The sequence below is a fragment of the Protopterus annectens genome, chromosome 10.part0 (assembly GCF_019279795.1).
Source record: "Protopterus annectens isolate FY-2018-M chromosome 10.part0, PAN1.0, whole genome shotgun sequence".
In the NCBI taxonomy this organism is placed as follows: domain Eukaryota; kingdom Metazoa; phylum Chordata; order Ceratodontiformes; family Protopteridae; genus Protopterus; species Protopterus annectens.
Genome location: NC_056744.1, coordinates 13,576,933 through 13,596,923, shown reverse-complemented (window position 1 = coordinate 13,596,923; position 19,991 = coordinate 13,576,933). Strand labels below are relative to the sequence as shown.

The window sequence follows — 19,991 nt, the reverse complement described above, 5'->3', positions numbered from 1 at the left end:
AGTGCTGACATCCTTGATTCTTCCCCCTTGAGCCAGCTGTTTCTTGTTCCCTGAAATATCTTTCTTGGAAAACGTTATTTCTAGTGGCTATTACATCTGCCAGGAGGGTGTCTGAACTTCATGCTCTTTCGGTTCGACCCCCCTATTTGGCTTTTCACAAAGACAGAGTATCTTTGAGAACTAACCCAACCTTTTTACCTAAGGTCGCTTCAAAGAACAATTTGAATCAATCCATTGATCTCCGGTATTTTTCCTAACTATTCAGATAGAGCTGAACAAAAGCTACATTATCTTGATGTCCATCATCAACTTAGATATTATTTGGACAGAACAAAAAAATTTAGAAAATCTGATCAACTTTTTGTTTCCTATGCGGATAATAAAAAAGGCATTCCTGTTTCTAAAGTGACTTTGTCCAGATGGCTTTCTTCGGTCATCTCTGAAATTTATACGCTCAGGGGAAAACAGCTGTGCTCAAAACCTAAAGCACATTCAACTAGGAGCTTAGCTACTTCTACAGCTTTTCAAGCTAGACTTCCTTTGGACACTATTTGTGCAGCGGCCACTTGGGCTACTCCTCACACTTTTGTTTCCCATTACAAATTGGACTTGGCCTCCAGGGACAGAGCCAGTTTTGGCTCTACAGTCCTCAAGAGTTTGTTCCATTGAGCCACCCAGGATAGAGGTGCTAGGGACGCGGTCCCATCAAGCAAGAATGAAGGCGAGATTGACAACTTAACATTAAGAAGTTATGTACCTACCATAACGTTCCATGTTAGTTGTCTTCTCTCGCCTTCTTTCTTGCTACCCTCCCTCCTTCCCCCTGGCCTGGACAGACCTTGTATAAGAAACTATTATGCTAAAGACCATTTAGACCTGGTCCTTTTTCCATCTGTAAGTTTCTTCTTCCTTTGGGAAGTATTTTATGCTTGGTGCTATTGCCCTTTGTCAACAAACGAGATCTGGGTACTTACCGCCTTGCATCATGGGATATGGGGCTGCCTCGAGCTGGTAAAAGTGACTCTCGAGCTTAGCAAGTGCCGAGTCGGAGCCGAGGGATCGGCTCCGAACCCATCAAGCAAGAAAGAAGGCGAGAGAAGACAACTAACATGGAACGTTATGGTAGGTACATAACTTCTTACTTCCTGTTATCAGTTAAAAGAAAATGCACACAATTTGCCTTTTGTGGACATAATTTAAAAAAAGAAAAAATGCACATGGTCTGTCTTTTGTGGACATAATTAAAATGGTTTGTGCTATTTCAGTATGCTGTAATATCTTCACACTGTTGTACCCATAACTGCATCCCCTTCAAAACTCCAGTGGTGATGTCATGGTAGAGGGTGTGGCTAGTGTCATATTGGCCACACCTCCACATCCTACTTTGGCCCGCTTAAAAGGTGGCAACCCTAGGTCTTCCTTCGGGTGGTCTTGCAACCTTTTTTTTTCTCTCAGGTATATTTACCATAAGAGGATGTTGACGTAGTTAATATCCTGTTGAGATGAAGATAAATACTACAGTATCTTTAAATCTGATCTTTACACGAGTACTTGAACCCTTTAAAAAAACTCTCAGCTCCATACAGTGTATTACTTTTACGTGCAGTCCTCATGCATGGTGCACCACATATTGTTCGTGGTTCGTTGCTTCCTTTCTTACCCAGTTCATAACGTGCAAATTTTTCCTTTCGGTTCACTGTGTCTTTACTCCTGGTATGATTTTCACTATTGTAATATTTCTAGTTCTTCTTTCCATTGCTTTTTTATTTTTTCTCTTCCTTTCTTTACTCATTCTTCCTTTTTCTCCCTGTGACTGGGAACCTATTGTGTAATTTGTGCTCCTTTACTGTTTGTCTGCTTCCAGTTTTTAGTAATTTTTAACTACTGTACTCAGCAGTGTAACAGTGGTAATTTCTATATCTTCACAAATCCCATCCTCTTTCTTTACTCCTCAAATGTAGAATTCCCAAATATGATCTGCTTCATTTTGAAATCTCGCCAAATCTGAGTAAGCTCCCAGATTTGTTGCCCACCTACAATCTCGGAGCATGTGCAGCATTCCTGCGCCTTTACAAAAAAGGCCAGTGCTGCCTGTAGTGACAGCAGTAGTATATTGTAGTTATCTTCAGCACTGAAATATGTACAGATCTTCAAGGTTAGAATTTCAGTATGCCGGTCTTAATTATTTTGCAGAGAGTTTTCAGGTGGGATTCCCCAAAAATTTTTACTTGTATTTAAGGGGAACTGATATGCTCTCTTCTCTTGCGTACCAAATAACTACATTTTGCAGGCATTCTGAAGCAGAATTAAGATACATTTTTTGAGAAATTAAGAACATTTCAAATGGTTTCTGAGGTAAGGTTCTGTTCCAAGACACCATCAAGTAGGCCCATGTAACTATTTGTTTCCCTTTATGAAATTTGAGTCGCAGCCCAATTTTATCTTGACTATGTTCTTCTTAAATCAAAACTAAAGATACTTTTGTCAGCCAGATTTGATGTTGTATGTCATTTGAAATGTTATAGCAAAGTTACATCTTATTTGTTAAGACAGACTTGCTCATGTTTGAGATGAGCCAGCCAATCTGTATACCCTTACAGCTTTTTACTCCTACACTTTGTAGATCAAGATGTCTTGTTCTGAAAATTTTATAAGACTATCTGGAAAACAGTACAGTAATACTAACAGTTATAAGCAGGGTTAAATTCAGATCAAAATAAACCTCAGAAATCGGCAGACTGCAACATTTGTCAAGCCATTCAATTTAAAATAAAAGTGCAGTTTTAAAGTCTCGTCAGAGGAACAAATTTGATAACAATCAAAACCTAGATATGTAATGTTGGAATTTCTGACCTAAAAATAATATTTTTCTGTTTACACAATTTGTTCATTCATTCTTTCTGGGTGTCCTACAAGGGTAGAGACCTAATTATGTCAGACAACTTGAGTTCCTTTAGCATCTGTGGCACTGGAGGGGAGGAAGAGCTGAGAGCTGATCAGTAGAGGGTGGAAGGAAGTGGCTCATGTCAGCCCACCCACCCTGGGGAAGGTTAAGTGGGAGGGAGATCTCCCTGCCTTGCCATTTGGGCGTTGCCTAGATGGCGAGAACTAGGTGTTTGCACTTGAGCAGTCTGGGCCTGTTGAGTTTGCTGTGCAATGATGCATGTACATGGTTCGGAGCTAATGTATAAGCATACATCCCATAGCAGGCAGAATGCAGTGGAGCCCAGTGAGCTCTTGCAAGGGACTGGGGGAGCGGGTGGTTTCCCAGCACTTGTGTAGGCCTCTGCACAGAACCAGCAAGCCACTCTGCCCCCTACCACACAGCTCTAGGCTTTGGAGAACAGGTGGGTTGATTAGGCTACCTGGGCAAGAAATAAAGGGCTTATAGGGATCTCATCCAGGTTGCATATGCCTGGCTTCTTCCCATGGAACAAATGGGACAGTGGAATGTGGGTTGGGTCCTGTGGAGAACAAAAAAAAATAGTTTATTCTAATTGCTTAATCCAGTGAAGGGCTACTAGGGAGCATGGCCACTCCTGGCACTTAATGAAACAAGCCATAGAAACCCCGCCTGAATGGAGTGCCAGCCAGTCCAGGACACATGAACTCACACTGAATGTACACCTGTGGGTAATTTAGAGGATCAGTAATTCACCTGTGGCATGTGTTTGGGAGATGAGAGGAAATCATTACACCTTGTAACCTCCCCCATAGAGACAGGGAAGATGCGTTTGCTATGCAGAGAGATCCATGCTGAGAAGTGGATCACAGACCCTTATACTGTATGCCTTTCACCACTGTGCCACCACTCTGCATTAATATGAGATTTGTATTCTTTGTAAGTGTTGTGGCATAAACGTTCCATGAATTTTTTTTTCATTAAAAACTGAGATTCTGCTGCTGCTTTGACTATGAAGCTAGGAACACAGTCTTTTGTTTTACTTTTCTGTACAATTTTTATGAGACTATAAGTTCATTTAAAGCTGCAGCCATTTGTACACAGAGAGCTTAGATGGCCAGTAATGGTAAGTCTAAGGAATTGCTCTCTTAGATGGGCAGTTTTAAAGAGGATAAAGTAAGTATTGGGAAGAGCTAGCTGGCATGAATGAAGTGAAATACTGGAATTTGTTGAAGTTTATATACTGATTGAGTTGTTTGTACAAAAATCAATGGGTAGGCTTTCAGCATGGAAAGAGAGGAGATTTTTATATTGAAAAATAGATACTTGGGAAGGTAAATGTCCAACTGGCTCACGGACAGAACCCACATGGTGAGAGTTAGGTCCGACTCTAAACTGGTTACAAGTGGCATTCCCCAGGGCTCAGTCCTAGGACCTCCTCCTGTTTGGCATATACTTCTCAGAGGTACAAGCAAGCACAGGAAGACTATGGCTGACCAAGTTCGCAGACTACTGCAAACTAGGGGCTATAATTGACTCTCCGGCTGACACAGACATCCTCCAAAAGGGTTTCACTGAGACGGATACCTGGTGTCAAAATCATGGCCTCAAGCTAAATGCCAAAAAGTGCATAGTCATCTCCTTTGGAAAAAGCAAAGTACCCACAAACTACCACATAGGTGGTAGTCCCCTTAATACGGAAGATGTAATAAGGGATCTGGGGACCCAAGTTAGATAGTAATCTCGTCTTTGATCATCACATTGCCAAAATGGTTAGAAAACCTTCTACGAGGCCCACCTAATCACAAAAGGGTTCGCATCCAGATCAAAAGAGGTCATTGTGCCCTTCTACTCATCACTCATCAGACCCATCATAGGTTACAACGCACCATTTGGGATGTACCTTACAAGACACCTGCAACAGCTGGAAAGACCACAGAAGTACCTCACCAAGAGGATCACTGGCCTTGAACAGATGCCCTATGCAGCTCGACTGAAGAAACTCTAGCTGTACTCAGTTGCATACTGCCTACTCAGAGGTGATCTCTGCCTGACATACAAAGCCATGTCCAACCCAGAATTGATAGACATGCTCCACCTAAAGAAAACCTTATCCCCTCGAGCAACACGCTCTAGGGATCTAAACTTCACCACAACAATAAATAGGACGTGCTGGAGGGATAGATTCCTGTCCCAGAGACTTCCCATGCTTTGGAACAAGATTCCAATCTACATTAGGCAGAGCTCCTCGCTAACACTCTTCAAAAGAAACCTTGACGAGTGGATGGGAAACAGAAAGTTTACCCCGTGGATCACTTCAGTGGCTCTGCTAGATAGAGATACGGGGAACTAATCCAAGGGGGGGGGGGGGCCAAAAGCCAACACGTTCTGGCTAGGCTTATAAATGCCTTCGGGCAGATAGCCTAGTACCTACCTATGAGAACCTATAAATGGGTTGAAGTAAGGACAGGAAGAAAAAAGGGTTTGTGGTTGTAAAGTAGAATCCAAAAAAGGTGCATTCTGTTTGATAAAGAGTCATCACTGGTGTTTGGTGAAACACTGGCAGAAATGTGTAGTCTCTTCTAAGAAACCAGAATGGTTCTATGGAAGTCGAAGGTGGCAGCAGTGGTTCCGAACCTGGCCCTTCGAAGGCTTGTTTGTCTCACTTTCATACTAAGAAAAGTTAAGGTAGATTGGTGGAGTTCTTTGAAAGTAACTCTTGTAGAAGGCCCTTGTTGTTACTTCACATGGCAGAAATCTTACCAGTCTATCTTTATACATGTCCGTTTCTGAGCCACTGCTAATTTGAAAAAGGATAGCTTTGTGACTGTAGTTTTTGGGCTTCTTTAAGGCCATTATGTCACAGGACGTTAACACACAAGCTATGAATAAGGAGACAGAAATGGTGAAATGGATAAGAAATTGGCTGATTGAATGGAATCAGAGTTGCATTTTGGGGGTAGCTGTCTTGAAGAGGGATGTTTTATCACTGGAGTGTCTTAGTTAATTGTGACCAGTTTTTAGTTTGTTTGTTTCATATATAAGTGGCACAGTAGTTAACTGGGTTAGGTGCACAGGGGTAGAAATCCCAAAACATCCCTGATGGTTGACTGAATGATGACCCCGTCTCAGCCAACCCTCACTTCTGGTGATGGGAAAGTGAAAGGGCTGAGTGGCTGGGAGGAGGCTGATGATGGTTAAGCAGCAGGAGCAATGTGGAACAAAAAAATGAAACTACATTTACTCGTCTTGTCTCTACAAGTTTTCAAGAGTGCATACTCAAAGTCTCCTTAAGTATCTATATGGGGAATATGGCCATAGTCTTGTACAGCAACAAGTAGGGAAAGGAATAGCCTATTCCATTCCCCTGTGTAAGGAAGCCATAAAGCTATGGGAATGAACCTTTGCTAATTGATGGCTCTTGATAGCCACACACACCAAGGAGTGCAAGCACACTTTCATACAGGCTCTACAGAAATCTTCCTCATAAGTAGTTCTTTGACCAGAGAATTGCAGACAGATAATTTAGATGCTCTGGTTTACCACTGATAGACCTATTTGCACCACCATCAGATTTGCAGTATTTATTTTCTTCTGTTATCCCATCCTGTCACAAGGAAAGGAGAGCTGCATTGGTGATGTGGCACCAAGATCTGTTGCATTTCTGCCCCTGACACCTTTGATTTTAAAGGCATGCATTTCAAAGGGGCTAGAAGGTGACATGAATGCACTTAGTCCATGTTGACCTATATACGCATGTTTTTCCCATTTAGCATTGCACACATTGCATATACCCTTAGTGTAAACTAATTGCCAACACTTCAGGATGTTGGCATCCAGACATCAATGTTCTCAAGCATATTGGTGTGGCTTCTCTAATTGTAAATATAGCAAACAGCCCTGGGTTTAGGTCAAAGGATGTAGAAGTATGTATTGCAGTTAGCTTTATTTTCTTTGCAAAGTGTGTACTGATGTAGCTCCTCTAAAATGTTTGAAGTGTGTTTGTATATACAAATGTATACATGGTTTTCAGGTTTGTGCAAGTTGAGTGCTGTGCTCAGTAGAAGTCATTTTTGCTTTACTTTGGGTATTGTGTCATGCTAGGGAGAAAGTCACCATAATGCTCAAGTCACTGGGAGACGCTGGTCAAGAAAATTAGTGCAGAGTATGTGTCCGAAGTTGCATGAAAATAAATAGATTGGAGGAAGGTGCAGCAGGGTGTAATATAAATCTTTAACTATCTTTGAAGCATTAAGTATGGTACAAGAGTATAATAACCTCACATTAGAGACATAATAAAATTGCCATTGCCAGTAAAGTCAGGGACAGTGTAAGGAAGCAGTTCTCTCATGAAAAGATTTCTGGTGTATGAAGTAAAAGCAGGCAAAGCATATAGTATTGAAGTTTAGGATCAAGTGTGGAGGGATGAGGCATAGATTTCATTACAATTTGGGGTGTTGGACATTTTTTTAAGTTGTAGAAATTAGTCCATTGGACAGCCCGTATTCTGTCCCTTGTTTTGCATTTTGACATCCTGTTGTTATTTTCTTGTAGGACATCTGGCTGAAGAGTTTCTTGCACCATGGCAACCGACGTTCTAGCTTCCACTGGCCTGGGGCATTCCTCATGTTTCTGGCTGGAGGAATTTTGTTGGGGTCGTATGGAAGTGAGCCAGAAGGGAGGTAAGTATTTATTGGGATGTTCCAAACAACAAAGTAATGTGTGGATAGCTTGTTAGGTGTCAAGCAGGGAAACTGTGTACAATGCTCTCTCTGTAAATAGCTCTCCCTGTCTGTATAGGTAGTACATATGTGTATTACTTGTATATATGTGTATATACACACACACACATATACATACATGCACACATTTGCATATATATAGAAAGATAGAGTGAGTGTGTTAAACTGTATAATAAAAGCTTAGAAGGGCAAAGTGGGCTGATTGTTTTCCTGTGTGAACAATTACTTCTATGTTCTAGGTTTTATAGATATACACATTTGTGTTTGCATTTATATCTATTTTTTTCTCTGTCTTTATATATGCAAGATATACTGTCTGTACCCTGTGACTCCTCCCAAGACTTCCTGAGCCATAAATCTGTGCGTCTTTAGTGCTCTGCTCCTCGTATACTCTCTGGTGCATGCTTATTCCTCTGCTTTTATCATGCCCTCTGGAAAATATCACCTATATTTTGGTATATGCTGCTGATAGAACTTTTAACTTCTCATCCCTGCTCAGCCGCATGACCCCCCCCCCCCCGAAAGCTCAGCACTCCTGGTTGTAGTTGCAGTGGAAGGGTTATAGGGCTTGGACAACCTGTCCACAGTAATATGATGGCCACTCATGGTGCAAGATTTTAAATGAAAAAGGGATATGAGTCTGGAGCTCACCTAGAAGGCATGGAGTTAACCACTGATCTGATGTTGTCACACTCATTCCTCCTCAGTCTGTGGGTTTCAGATCCGACTTGACCGTCTTCCAAGCTGAGGCATCAAAGCTCTCGAGCTCCTCCCATCCTACCCATAATGCTTCATTCCCCCAGTCAACCTCAGATCTCATTTGCTGCTCATAGAGTGCGCTCGAGGTTGTCACAGCTCTAGAGCTCCTCCAGTTTAGGAATTTTCTTTTCCATTATTGAGTTAATTTTTCTATCCTTTACGTATTCCTATCGCTTTCTCTCCTACACAGTCTCTTTTTAGTCCTTTTCTGCTTTTTTTAACCTGGTTTTCTGTTCGGCTTAGCTTTCCCGTTTTTATTATACCCATAAAAAAAAAAGAGCTTCTCCTTTTCTGTCTTTCCCTTCTCTCTCTTTTTCCACCTTTCATGATGTTGCCTAAGTCCAATTCTAAATTGGACAAACCTCTAGGTTTCAAAACATGCACTTCCTGTGGGTACAAGATCCCATTGTGTGATGCCCACAAGGAGTGTGTTTATTGTCTAGGGCCCTCTCACTTGGACAGCTCCTGCCCTATTTGTTCCACCTTCCATCTGCATGTCGTAGTGGATCGGTGTCAGCAGGACAAGTTTATCTTTAAGGGCTTGCTCCCCTCTACCTCCTCTCCTGCTGTCCCTTCCACCTCAGGGACTCAACCCCCTGCAAGAAAACATAAGGAGACGCGGGAAGCCAGGAAACGCTCCCTGGATTGGTCATAGTCTTCTATGTCTGAGCCGGTGAAGAAAGTGCCAAAACCATCGGATCTGACTTCTTTGGGACTGGCTCTGTCATCTCCATCATGTCCTCCTCCATCATTGGGTCCACTTGCCATGTCAAAGCAGAGTACTTAGTCACAGAGATCTCCACAAAGGGAGATCTCTCCTAAAAGGCTTTCCTGAATACCCTTGACCACTTCTTCCACCAGGTCTTCCCATAGTTTGTCCAAGAATAACATGGACAGACTGAGGCAATTTCTTTAGGCACAGATCCAGATGAGGGTTTTGCCAGCTCCGTCCCCCACAGAATATGTGAGCAGAATTTCCCCATTTCATCCTGTTGCCCATTCTCTGATTTGACCTTTGATTTCGGCGTCTGCCGATACTGGGGCTCCAAGAGCCGAGATATCTGAGCCGATAGTGTTTATCACTTCATCCTCGATGGCCTCCCCGATGTGCCCGGCCCCGACTGCATCGGTGCCTAGCGTGTCTCAGAGCTGGAGCCTCGACATCGAAACCAGGGGGTTTATGATGACTCCAAAGTTTTCAGAGCTGTTGCTTCCTCTCAGAGCCTCGGCTTTTGATAGCTCGGCCCAAACTCCCCCTCCGGAGTGGAGGGCTCTGAGTGCATGGGGGATGTCCATTCTGTTAGCTTCAGCTCCGGAGGGATGACCCTGAGGTTCTTGGAGTCCTCCTACGTTTGAAGTGGTGGAGAGGGTCCTCTCTCACCTAAGGAGAGCCTCGGTTCTTCCCCCCTCAGCACCAGTCCCAACCACCATAAATCTGTGTTTGAAGCCTCCCGTCTACCGTGGGGGCAGCCAGTCCTTGTGAGCCTCCAGCCCATTCCTTCAATAGAATGCCAGTTTTTTTCTGACACCTCCCTGGAGCATCCCATTGAGGAGGTCCCTCGGAAGAAACTGTGTAAAAGGAGGTACCTGGATTCTGCCCAGGAATCCCTCCCTGCCGACGCTGATTTTGTGGAAGGGGAGGGATCCCCAAGATCTCCACCTGAGGATGTCTCTTTTTCAGATGTCCTAGAGATACTCCACCAAATAGGTGGTTGGTCTGCCCAAAACCTCACCCCAGAGGAAATGGTGCTTTTTGGAGGCTCTCTGGTCCAACCCATCTACATCCTGGGTGTCCTCCTTCCAGATGCACTGATTGAATTAGTATCTACCAGGGCATGGAAGGAACTAGACACCATAGAGCCCATCCCAAAGAGGCAAGACAAGATTCTTTGCTCACCTACTGACAAGCCACATTGGACAAAAGAATCCCACTAGATTCCATGGTGATTGTGGCATCCACTAAAAAAGAACTGGCTCAAGAAAGCTCCTCTGTTCATCCCCCTAACAGGGGAGTCTAAGGTTATGGACAGGTTTGGTAAGAGAGTTGGGCTATGGACAGGTTTGGTAAGAGAGTTTATGCCTTGTCCACTTTTGCCCTGCAAAGTGTTAAACTACCTATCCCATTTTACTAGACTACAGAGAGACCTTGTCAAAGAACTCTGAGTCTTCCCCAGAATCCATGTCTGATGAGGATAAGAAGACCTTTTCTTCCAGAATGGCCACCCTACTTTCCATGTCTAATGCACCCATGAGGTCCATTTCCCACTCTGCAGAGGGCACCTGTAGGGCAACCTGTTCAGGCATTGCCATCAGGCACCATGCCTGGATGCAGCTGTGTGATATCGCGGAATCTATTAAGGTGTCATTCATCAGTGCCCCTTTCGACTGATTGTCTTTGTTTGGTCCCAACAGTAAGAGAGAGACTCTTTTGGAGCGAGACGGTTGGAAAGACCTTGTCTGCCATCGGGATCCTTTCGTCTATCGCAGAAAGGTCATTCTCCAGGAACCAACTTGGGGAGGGGTTGTGGTTTGAGAAATCCTAAGGTCCTTTTCACGAATCTCAGGGTTTTTTTTTCCCCCAGAGGCAGAGGGGGTAACGGCTACAATGGAAGATACCGCCCTCATGGCAGAGGGGGGTCTGCAGAACGCAAGGTCTGAAGATTCCTTCTGGGGCAGATCCTTCCATTGCTCTTGAATGGTGGCCTGACTGCTCTCTTCTGGAGGCAGTTGGGGTGCTTCTACTTACACCCACAAGCCTGGTTAGCCATCACGAATGATTAGTGAGTGCTAAGGATCGTGTCCAGAGGATACTTTATTCCCTTTTTGGAAAACCCCTTACCAAAGTGACTCCTACCTGATGGTCCCACCCAATCAGAGGGAGAAGGCAGCTGAAGAAGTTGCAAAGCTGCTACAAAAAAGGGTCATCCAGGAAGTCTTTCCCAACCAGAGAGGGTCAGGTATTTACTCAAGATTCTTTTTAGTAACCCAAAAAGATGGAGGACCTATGGCCGATCCTGGACCTGACATCCCTGAACAAATCAGTGAAGAATTCAAAATTCAGGATGGTCATGGTGCAGTCCATTCTACCCCTTCTGAGAATGGAAGACTGTGGATGTGCTGTATAGACCCGAAGGATGCATACTCCCACACCAAAGTGGACAAGTGGTCCAGACGGTACCTGCATTTCAGGCTGGGAGCCAGCCACTACCAGTTCAGATCGCTTCCATTCAGTCTCACCACAGCCTCCAACGTGTTCATCAAATGCATAGCAGTTGTCGCAGCCCATCTCAGTCTACAAGGGATTCCATGTGTTTCCATATCTGGACGGCTGGCTCCTAACAGCACCAGCCAGGCATATATTTGTTCAAGCCAGGTATTGTTTGTTACAGCTAGCCCCCTCTGTAGGCATAACGATCAGTACTCAGAAATCCCAGTTGCAGCCAGTTCAAACAGTTAATTTCCTTGGAGCTTGCAGGACATGATTTCAACAAGGACCTACCTCACTCCAGACCGAATCACAACATTGCTATCTCGTATCAAACAGATTCTAGCCATCCTTGCCCCCCTGGCGAAGTTAGTACTGAGTGCTTTGGGTTCCATGGCAATCACAATAACTTTGTTACCCATGGCCTGTCTACACATGAGAGTATTGCAATGGAGACTGGCGGTTCAGTGGTCATTACACAGACACCCATTAAACTTTCTGATCAAACTTTCGCGAGTATACAGGGATTCTCTTCTTTGGATCAAACTTTCGTGAGTATACAGGGATTCTCTTCTTTGGTGGCTTCATTCCCCAGAGTTCATACAAGGATGAACCTTTGTTCTTCCCCTTACCAAGCCATTCTGTCCACGGACGCTTCCCAGGCAGGGTGGCGGGGGGAGACATTGTCTGGGTCAGGCGATCTAAGGCACATGGATTCCCCAAGAGACCAAATTGCATATCAGCGTCCTGGAGATAAGAGTGGTCCTTCTAGCGTTGCAAGCTCTACACATCCCTCTTTCTGGGAATAATTGCAGTACAGTCAGACAGTATGTCAGTGGACTGGTACATCAACAAACAGGGAGGAACCAGATCTTACCCATTGTGTTGAGAAGCAATGAGGGTTTGGTGATGGGCGATCTGTACCAACTGCTTTCTTAAAGCAATAAACATTCTGGGGGAGTCCAACATCCTGAAGGATAGGCTCAGCCAAGTTCTTCTGATGTCTCATGAGTGGTCCCTGAATCTTACTGGCAAACCTGATTTTTAGCAAATGTGGTCATTCCTGCTGCAGTCTATTTGACCCCCCCTTTAACAACAAATGCAGCAGCTTCTTTGCTGTGATCCCTTCATGGGGTCCCTTCACCAAGGGATGCTCTGGTTCATGCTTGGCCCTCCAGTCTACTTTATGCATTCCCTCCAGTGCCTTTAATCCCCAAATTTCTGCAAAAAGAATACAGGGTGAAGAGTAAAGTTATCCTCATTGCCCCTTTCTGGCATCATCATGTCTGGTTCACCTTTCTTTGGTCTCATCTAATTTGCCTACCATTGACTCTGGATCAAATCCCGGATCTGCTATCCCATCCATCGGGGCCCTCCCACATAGATCTTCAAGGGCTGGATCTAACTGCATGGTTTCTCCAGTTCCGATGTTGCCTAGACACTCCATCCAGGCTTTCAACCCCAGTCCGAATAATCATGATTTCCACTCATTCTCTACGAGGAAAATCTATGAGAGAAAATGGAAACTATTTTCCCTTTGGGCTCAACAACAACACATAGATCCTTTCACTGCTCCCATTCTGAAAGTTTTGGATTTTTTGGCTTTCCTCTTCCAAAATGGAGCCACCTACTCCAGTGTAAAAGTACAGTTAGCTATTTTCAGTTTTCATAATGGGGAGAATTCATAGTCTCTGGCTTCATCTAAACTTTGGAAAACTTTTCTGAGAGGTACCTCTCTTCTTTCCCTGATCAGAGACTCTACCCTTACATGGGATTTAACCATGGTTTTACAAGCCCTAGTTGTTCGTCCTTTTGAACCTGCGGCTAAGGCTGACTTGAGATTTCTCTCATGAAAAATGTTTTTTGTGGTGACTATCACCTCAGCTAGAAGGGTTTCAGAGTTACAAGCCCTTTCCTCTAAGCCCCCTTACCTTATCTTTCGCAAAGATAATTTCCCTGCATACCGACCCATCTTTCTTGCCCAAAGTAACAATGCAAAATAATATAAATCAATCCATCAACCTTCCTGTTTTCTTACCCAGCTTCCAAAACAAAGGAGAGTGTACCGTCCACCTTCTGGTTGTTCATAGGCAATTACATTTTTACCTGGACAGAACTAAGTCTTGCAGGAAGTCTGAACAACTGTTTGTATCCTTTCCTGATGTGTGGAAAAGGTGAGCTTGTCACCAAGACTACCCTGTCAAATGGTTAAGAGATTGTATTTCCTTTGTATACTCGTCCAACAACAGGCCATTACCAGGCAAAGTCAAGGCTCATTCTACAAGGTCTATGGCAACTTCTCAAGCCTTTTGCTCTAGGGTGTCTGTTGATGACATTTGTGAAGCTGCAACTTGGACAAATCCCCATACCTTCATTACTCACTACAAGTTGGACATTACCTCCAGGAACTGAATGGCTTCCCTAGGGTTATTGTAGCTGGGAACTTTGCCCCACAGGTTGAGGAGGAATAATGGTGACAACATCAGATGTTCTTACCATAACGTTCCATCTGCATTTCTCCTCAGTCTTCCCTCTCTCCTTCCCCCATCCGTGACTGTGAGAGACTTGTTGGATGACTTCATGGGAACCACAGTTCCTGGTTGAGCTCCTGATCTTTATACATGACTTTTGTATGTTTTGGTATTTATAAGGCTGTCTGTTTTTCTGTAGATTGATTCTGTTAGTACAGGGTTATTGCAAACTTGATCTGAGGTTGACTGGTGGAATAAAGGATGGGAGGAGTGCCAGCTCAGATGCCTCAGCTTGGAAGATGGCAGAGTCAGATCCGAGCGTCGGATCTGAAACCCCCAAGTTGAGGAGGAATGCAGTGACAAAACAGATGGAACGTTATGCTAAGAAAATAACTTCTTTTTTTCGTTATGTAATCATTAGAGTGGAATGTGGTCCATAACCAACAAGAGTTGTGTGACTAACATGCAGTACCTGACAGTTGTTAGGGCCCATTTTATGGCTAGTACTCTCAACTTATAATTTGTGTAGTAAATTGGATATTTGTCCTCTTCAGTCATTTGTGCCAGTAATACTCCCTAAGACCACCTCAGTGACATCTGTGAGTACATTGAATTGCATGGTAAGGTCTGGGGCCAAGAAGATTTCAGAACTTAGTTTTTTTTTGTTTGTTTTTTTTTTCAACTTCTTGAATATACTTTATTTTATTTTGATGCTACTTCTGTCCACTTGATATTTAACAGGATAGTACCCACAGTCAGGGCAGTTAGATGGCATGCTATCGTGACAGGGTTGGGGATAAACTTGTGGCCTTAGTTGTCTAACTGTATAGAAGAAAAAAAAAGTCTTATCTTTTGTTACTGGACATGGGCAAATTACAGATGACTGCTACTTTCACTCTCTGAGGCTTTTCTCTTCTTATCAAATATTTTAAATATTCTTTGGTCTTGCCAGTTTTACACTTTTGTGGGTTGGCTGTTAGTCCAGCTTGGTACCTGGAGTTTAGGACATCTTGACCTTAAAGAGGTAACTTTCCCATTTTTCAGAGAAAATAATTGTCATCAAGGTAAGCTGCTGCATACCTGATGTGAGGTTGAACTTCAGTCCATAAGCCTCTGGAGTGCTGATGGAGTCCTAGGAAGGCAGACTGGCATGACTTTATAGTGAAAAAGGCCCTCCTATATGGAGAACAACTCGTCTGTCTGGACTTCAACATGTGCCTTGGGCCTTTTATCGTTTTCTAATAATAATACGCTACAGAAACCTCAGATAGCCTTATTTAGATCACTGTTGCAGTATTTATTTATTATATCCCCATAGTCAGTATTTAACACACCCAAGTGCAATATTAGACAAATAACTTGGGCATTTCAATCTTAGTGTGTTTTGTATTACTTGAAATAGGGTAGTTTAACTCAGGGGAGGTTATTCTTTTCATTTATGAGTGTTGGTAAATATGTCTACTCTCTTGCATGTATTGGGGGTAGTATTGTATTTTAGATGTTCATCGTGTTTCACTGTTGCAGTCATTACTCTTGGGTTATCCTGCTGGCAGGCTACCCACAGTCGGCCTAAATTCCAAAGTCCTGGTCCGGCGTCGGTTGCTGTCGCCTCGTCCCTGACGTCAGTGCGCCAGGGGTATAAAAGATGCAGCCGACGCCATTTTCTTCAGTCTTTCTTGCAGCGCGGTGCCCAAAGCAAAAGCAGTTCACAAGTGCCGGTCTGCCGACTCCTGAGATTTTCAAATCCGAATTTCAGAACCCAAGTATTCATTAAAGCTATGTACCCTGTTGGGGAAACTTTTTTTTTGCTCCAGACCTATGTCAGAAAAAGTTAACAATTGTATTTCTTGTGGGAAGCAAATACCTCATAAGGATTTTCATTCTTACTGTATTCCTTGCCTAGGCCCTGACCACGACGTTGCTAGCTGTCGGTTTTGTGCTAGATTTAACCAACGCACTATTAAGCATCGGTTCGATTTTGCATTTCATTACTTTGGCTGAAGATTTAACTATATAATGCCATCGGAACAGCCGACGACCGGAGTTTACAGAAAACGCAAGGACAAGGAAAAGGATAGGCATCCGAGGTCCAAAACCGACGACGAGGTCTCCGTTAGGCCAGTCACCGGTTCTCAGTGAGGTGCTTTTGCAGCCCCTGACGCCTGCTACCTCAGAGCCACAGGCCGCTTCTGACTCCCATGTGGAGCCGACTGGGCCTCTGGATACTCAAGGTATTGGACACTTGGAAATCATTCCCTCAGATGGGTCCGGAGCCATTGAGCAGGCATCGGCTTCTGAGGGTGTCTTCAGACCTACACAGTTATATGTTAAACCATCTTCAGCTTCAAAGACTAAAGCAGTTCTAAAGTCAAAGAAACAAGTACAGCATTCTCCTACTCAGACTTCCATGCCTAAAAAACAGATGCTTAAAATGGCCGAAGACCTAATTACTTTGATCAGAAAGTTAAGTACACCAAGAATTAGCATAGAGACTCCCATTGGTTGTGAGGGATGACTCTAACTCAGCAGCATGAATATAAATAGAAGTAGCTGCAAATGTTAAGCAGATCTGAAGAAGGTTGATAAACTGAAAGCGCTCATCTCTCTTTTTTGCTTTACAACGCTAACTTTCAAATGGTTAGGTTGTAGCTTTTATTTTGTTTTTTGTTTTAAATCATTTTAATAAAAGTTCTTTTAAAGAAGAAACAAGGAGAAGCGTCTTAACAAGAATTTTAACAGCAGTAGCCAAGGAGGAAAGCACCATTCTTTGAAAACATGTTCTAGACATTGTAGATGTATTTTCAGAGTCCGGCCTGTCTCCTGACTCTTCACCTCCTGCACCTGCTAAGCCAGACAGATACTACAGGGTCCCAGACTCTCAAAAATTCCTATATAAAAACCCCGCTGCTGTCCCAGAAACTATATCTCAGGGTCACAAAGGGGTCAAGGCTTCCACTGCAAAAAACCCTGTCCCCTCTGATAGGGATTCTAGGGCACTGGACAGATGGGGAAAAAAAGTTTACACTTCTGCTACCTTGGCTGTAAGGGCTTTAAATTGTCAGTTTCATATGCTGAAATATCAGCAATACTTAATGTCACTGCTTAAACAGAAAATGTTGACAAGTTCTGAATGTTCAGAGAACAAGGAAATGCAGGATTTATTGCATGCAGCTGAACAAGTGGGAAAGCATACTTTGCAATGTGGTTATGATTCACTGGAGGCCTCTTGCAGGGCCGCTGTTACAGGTTCTGTTATTAGAAGGCATGCTTGGTTAAAGGAACAGAATCTGCCTGATCATGTTAAAGCAAAATTATTAGATGCTCCATTACAGCATGATACTTTGGTGCTAAAGCAGAAGAGGTGTTGAAGAAAATGGAGGATAAAACGAAATCCATGCAGACAGTTAAGGATTTCTTACAGGTACAGCCACCCAGATTTAGCAGGAACTGGCCTTCAAAAAATTGGTCCTTTTCAGTGTCAGACAGGCCACAAAGAGGCAGATACAGACGTCCCAGAGGCAGATCTCGACCCCAAGGCTCATACAGGCCTAAACAATGGGGTGCTCCTACCTCCAAAAGTGGAGAAGACAAATCACAACCTTACAGGAAACAGTCCCAATGACTTTCCTCTGCCAGATCCAAGCACTTATCTTTTGGCAGCCCCCTTAGGGGGAAAAATAGCACTTTTTTCGCCAAATTGGCAAATGATTACCCAGGACAAATGGGTCTTGATCATAGTGTCCCAGGGCTACAGGTTTCATTTTCACACCCTACCAAGGGCAAAAGGTATGCCAGACCTGCCACACAATCAATGGGCAGGGGCACAAAAGCAAATTACATCCCTCATGGACATGAGGGCCATTCAACAAGTACCACAGCAAGAGCAGGGGCAAGGATTTTACTCAAGACTTTTCTTGGTGCCCAGAAAAGACAAAACCTGGAGACCAATACTGGACCTGTCTATACTAAACACTTTTCTGGATGTTCCAAAATTCAAGATGTTGACTCTACAGCAGCTACTGCCCATGCTGGGCAAAAAGGCTTGGCTCATAACTTTGGACCTAAAAGAGGCATACCTGCATGTCCCAATCAGACAATCTTGCAGAAGATACCTCAGATTCATAGCTGGCTCAATGCACTAGCAATTCTCTGCACTGCCCTTTGGCTTATCTACTGCGCCCAGGGTCTTCACAAAATGCCTGGCACCAGTAATTGCATTTTGCAGACAAAGAGGAATTCAAATATATCCCTACTTGGACTGCCTTATTCAAGCAGAGAACAAAGACATTCTTCTAGAGCATCTGGCGTTTGTAAAAATATTACTAATTTGCCTAGGGTACATAGTAAACGAAAAGAAATCAAAACTAGTACCCTCTCAAGAGATGATATTCCTGGGTGCAAGCTTAAATACAACTGCCCAGGTGGCTTATCTCATGCCAGACAAAGGCAACTGACTTCTTACTTCAAAAAGTTGACAACAAAGACCCAGTTATCTGCAAGGAAAATCCTGCAGGCCTTGGGCTTCATGGCATCCTGCATTCTACTAATTCCATATGCCAGACTGCATATGAGGAAACTACAATGGTATCTAAAAAGTGTTTGGACTCAGCATTGCCACAGCCTGGATACAGTAATTACCCTCATTCCCTGCCTGCAACAGGAGTTTCGATGGTGGGCACAGGCCTGTCACCACAACAAGGGTCTGCCATTCACTTTACCCACAGCCAGACAGACACTAACAACAGATGTATCAGATTATGCCTGGGGGGCCCATATGGCAGGAAAATGTATTCAGGGCACATGGCCCACAAGCCAGATGCATCTTCATATCAATCAAAAAGAGATGCTAGCTGTTCAGAATGCCCTGACAGCTTTCAAGGATCTACTTCATCCAGGACAACTACTGATAAAGAAGGACAATACTACGGTCATGTGGTACATAAACAAGCAGGGAGGCACACATTCCTACCCCCTCTGCAGACAAGCAATGACCTTGTGGGACACAGCATTGACTTATCAAGTTCACCTGCAAGCACAATTCCTGCCAGGAAAAACAAATACTCTGGCAGACGAACTAAGCAGAAACTTCATGGATCCCCACAAGTGGAAACTGGATCCACAAGTCTTCAGCATGATAACAAGGAAATGGGGATGCCCAGACAAAGATTTATTTGCCTACCCTCACAACTGCCAATTACAGAGAGTTTGCACAAGGATTTATCACAAACAAGCATGGAAAGTGGATGCCCTATCCTTCAGCTGGAAAAACCTGACAGTATATGCCTTTCCTCCACTGCCTCTCCTTCCCGAGGTACTCCTAAAGGTCAGACAAGAGAAGCCAAAAATGATACTGATTGCACCAGACTGGCCACGCTAGCACTGGTACCCAATCCTAAAGAGCTTGTCTCAAGGTCCAGCATGGATATTGCCTCAAACTTCTCACTTGCTGACCCAACAAAACAATCTGATCTTGCACAGCCAACTCAGGACCTTAAATCTGGCAGCATGGCGGATAATGTAGCCATTCAGAACACTCCTCTTTCAAAAGCTGTTATGGATGTTATTTTGGAGGCCATGAGGCCCAGTACCAGAAAATCTTACGCAGAAAAATGGAAGAGCTTCTGTGCTTGGAACCAGGAACAAGGCATTGACACGTATGTACCAAATATTCCTCAGATTTTACAATACCTAACTGAGATGCTGGACAAAGCCCTTTCCTTTTCATCTATTAAGATTCATGCCTCTGCCATTTCAGCCCATTACAATATGGAGCCACCTATCTTTTCTCATCCTTTAATAAGGCAGTACCTCAGAGGGGCCAGAAACATCAGGCCTCCAAGGAGCGCACCAGTACCGGCATGGGACCTCAATTATGTCTTGGAAAAACTCACACTGCCTCCTTTTGAGCCAGC

The 19,991-nt window shown here is 43.8% G+C and overlaps 1 protein-coding gene across 2 annotated transcripts in view; it reads left to right on the top strand.

Annotated features, from left to right (window-relative positions):
* TMEM94 (transmembrane protein 94) overlaps window positions 1-19,991 on the top strand; it is a 2,655,014-nt gene that overhangs the window by 477,345 nt on the left and 2,157,678 nt on the right. For both annotated transcript variants that reach the window (XM_044084945.1, XM_044084944.1), the window contains exon 4: window positions 7,457-7,584. In XM_044084945.1, coding sequence (XP_043940880.1) covers window positions 7,457-7,584 — 128 coding nt within the window. The remainder of the gene's footprint in view (window positions 1-7,456; window positions 7,585-19,991) is intronic.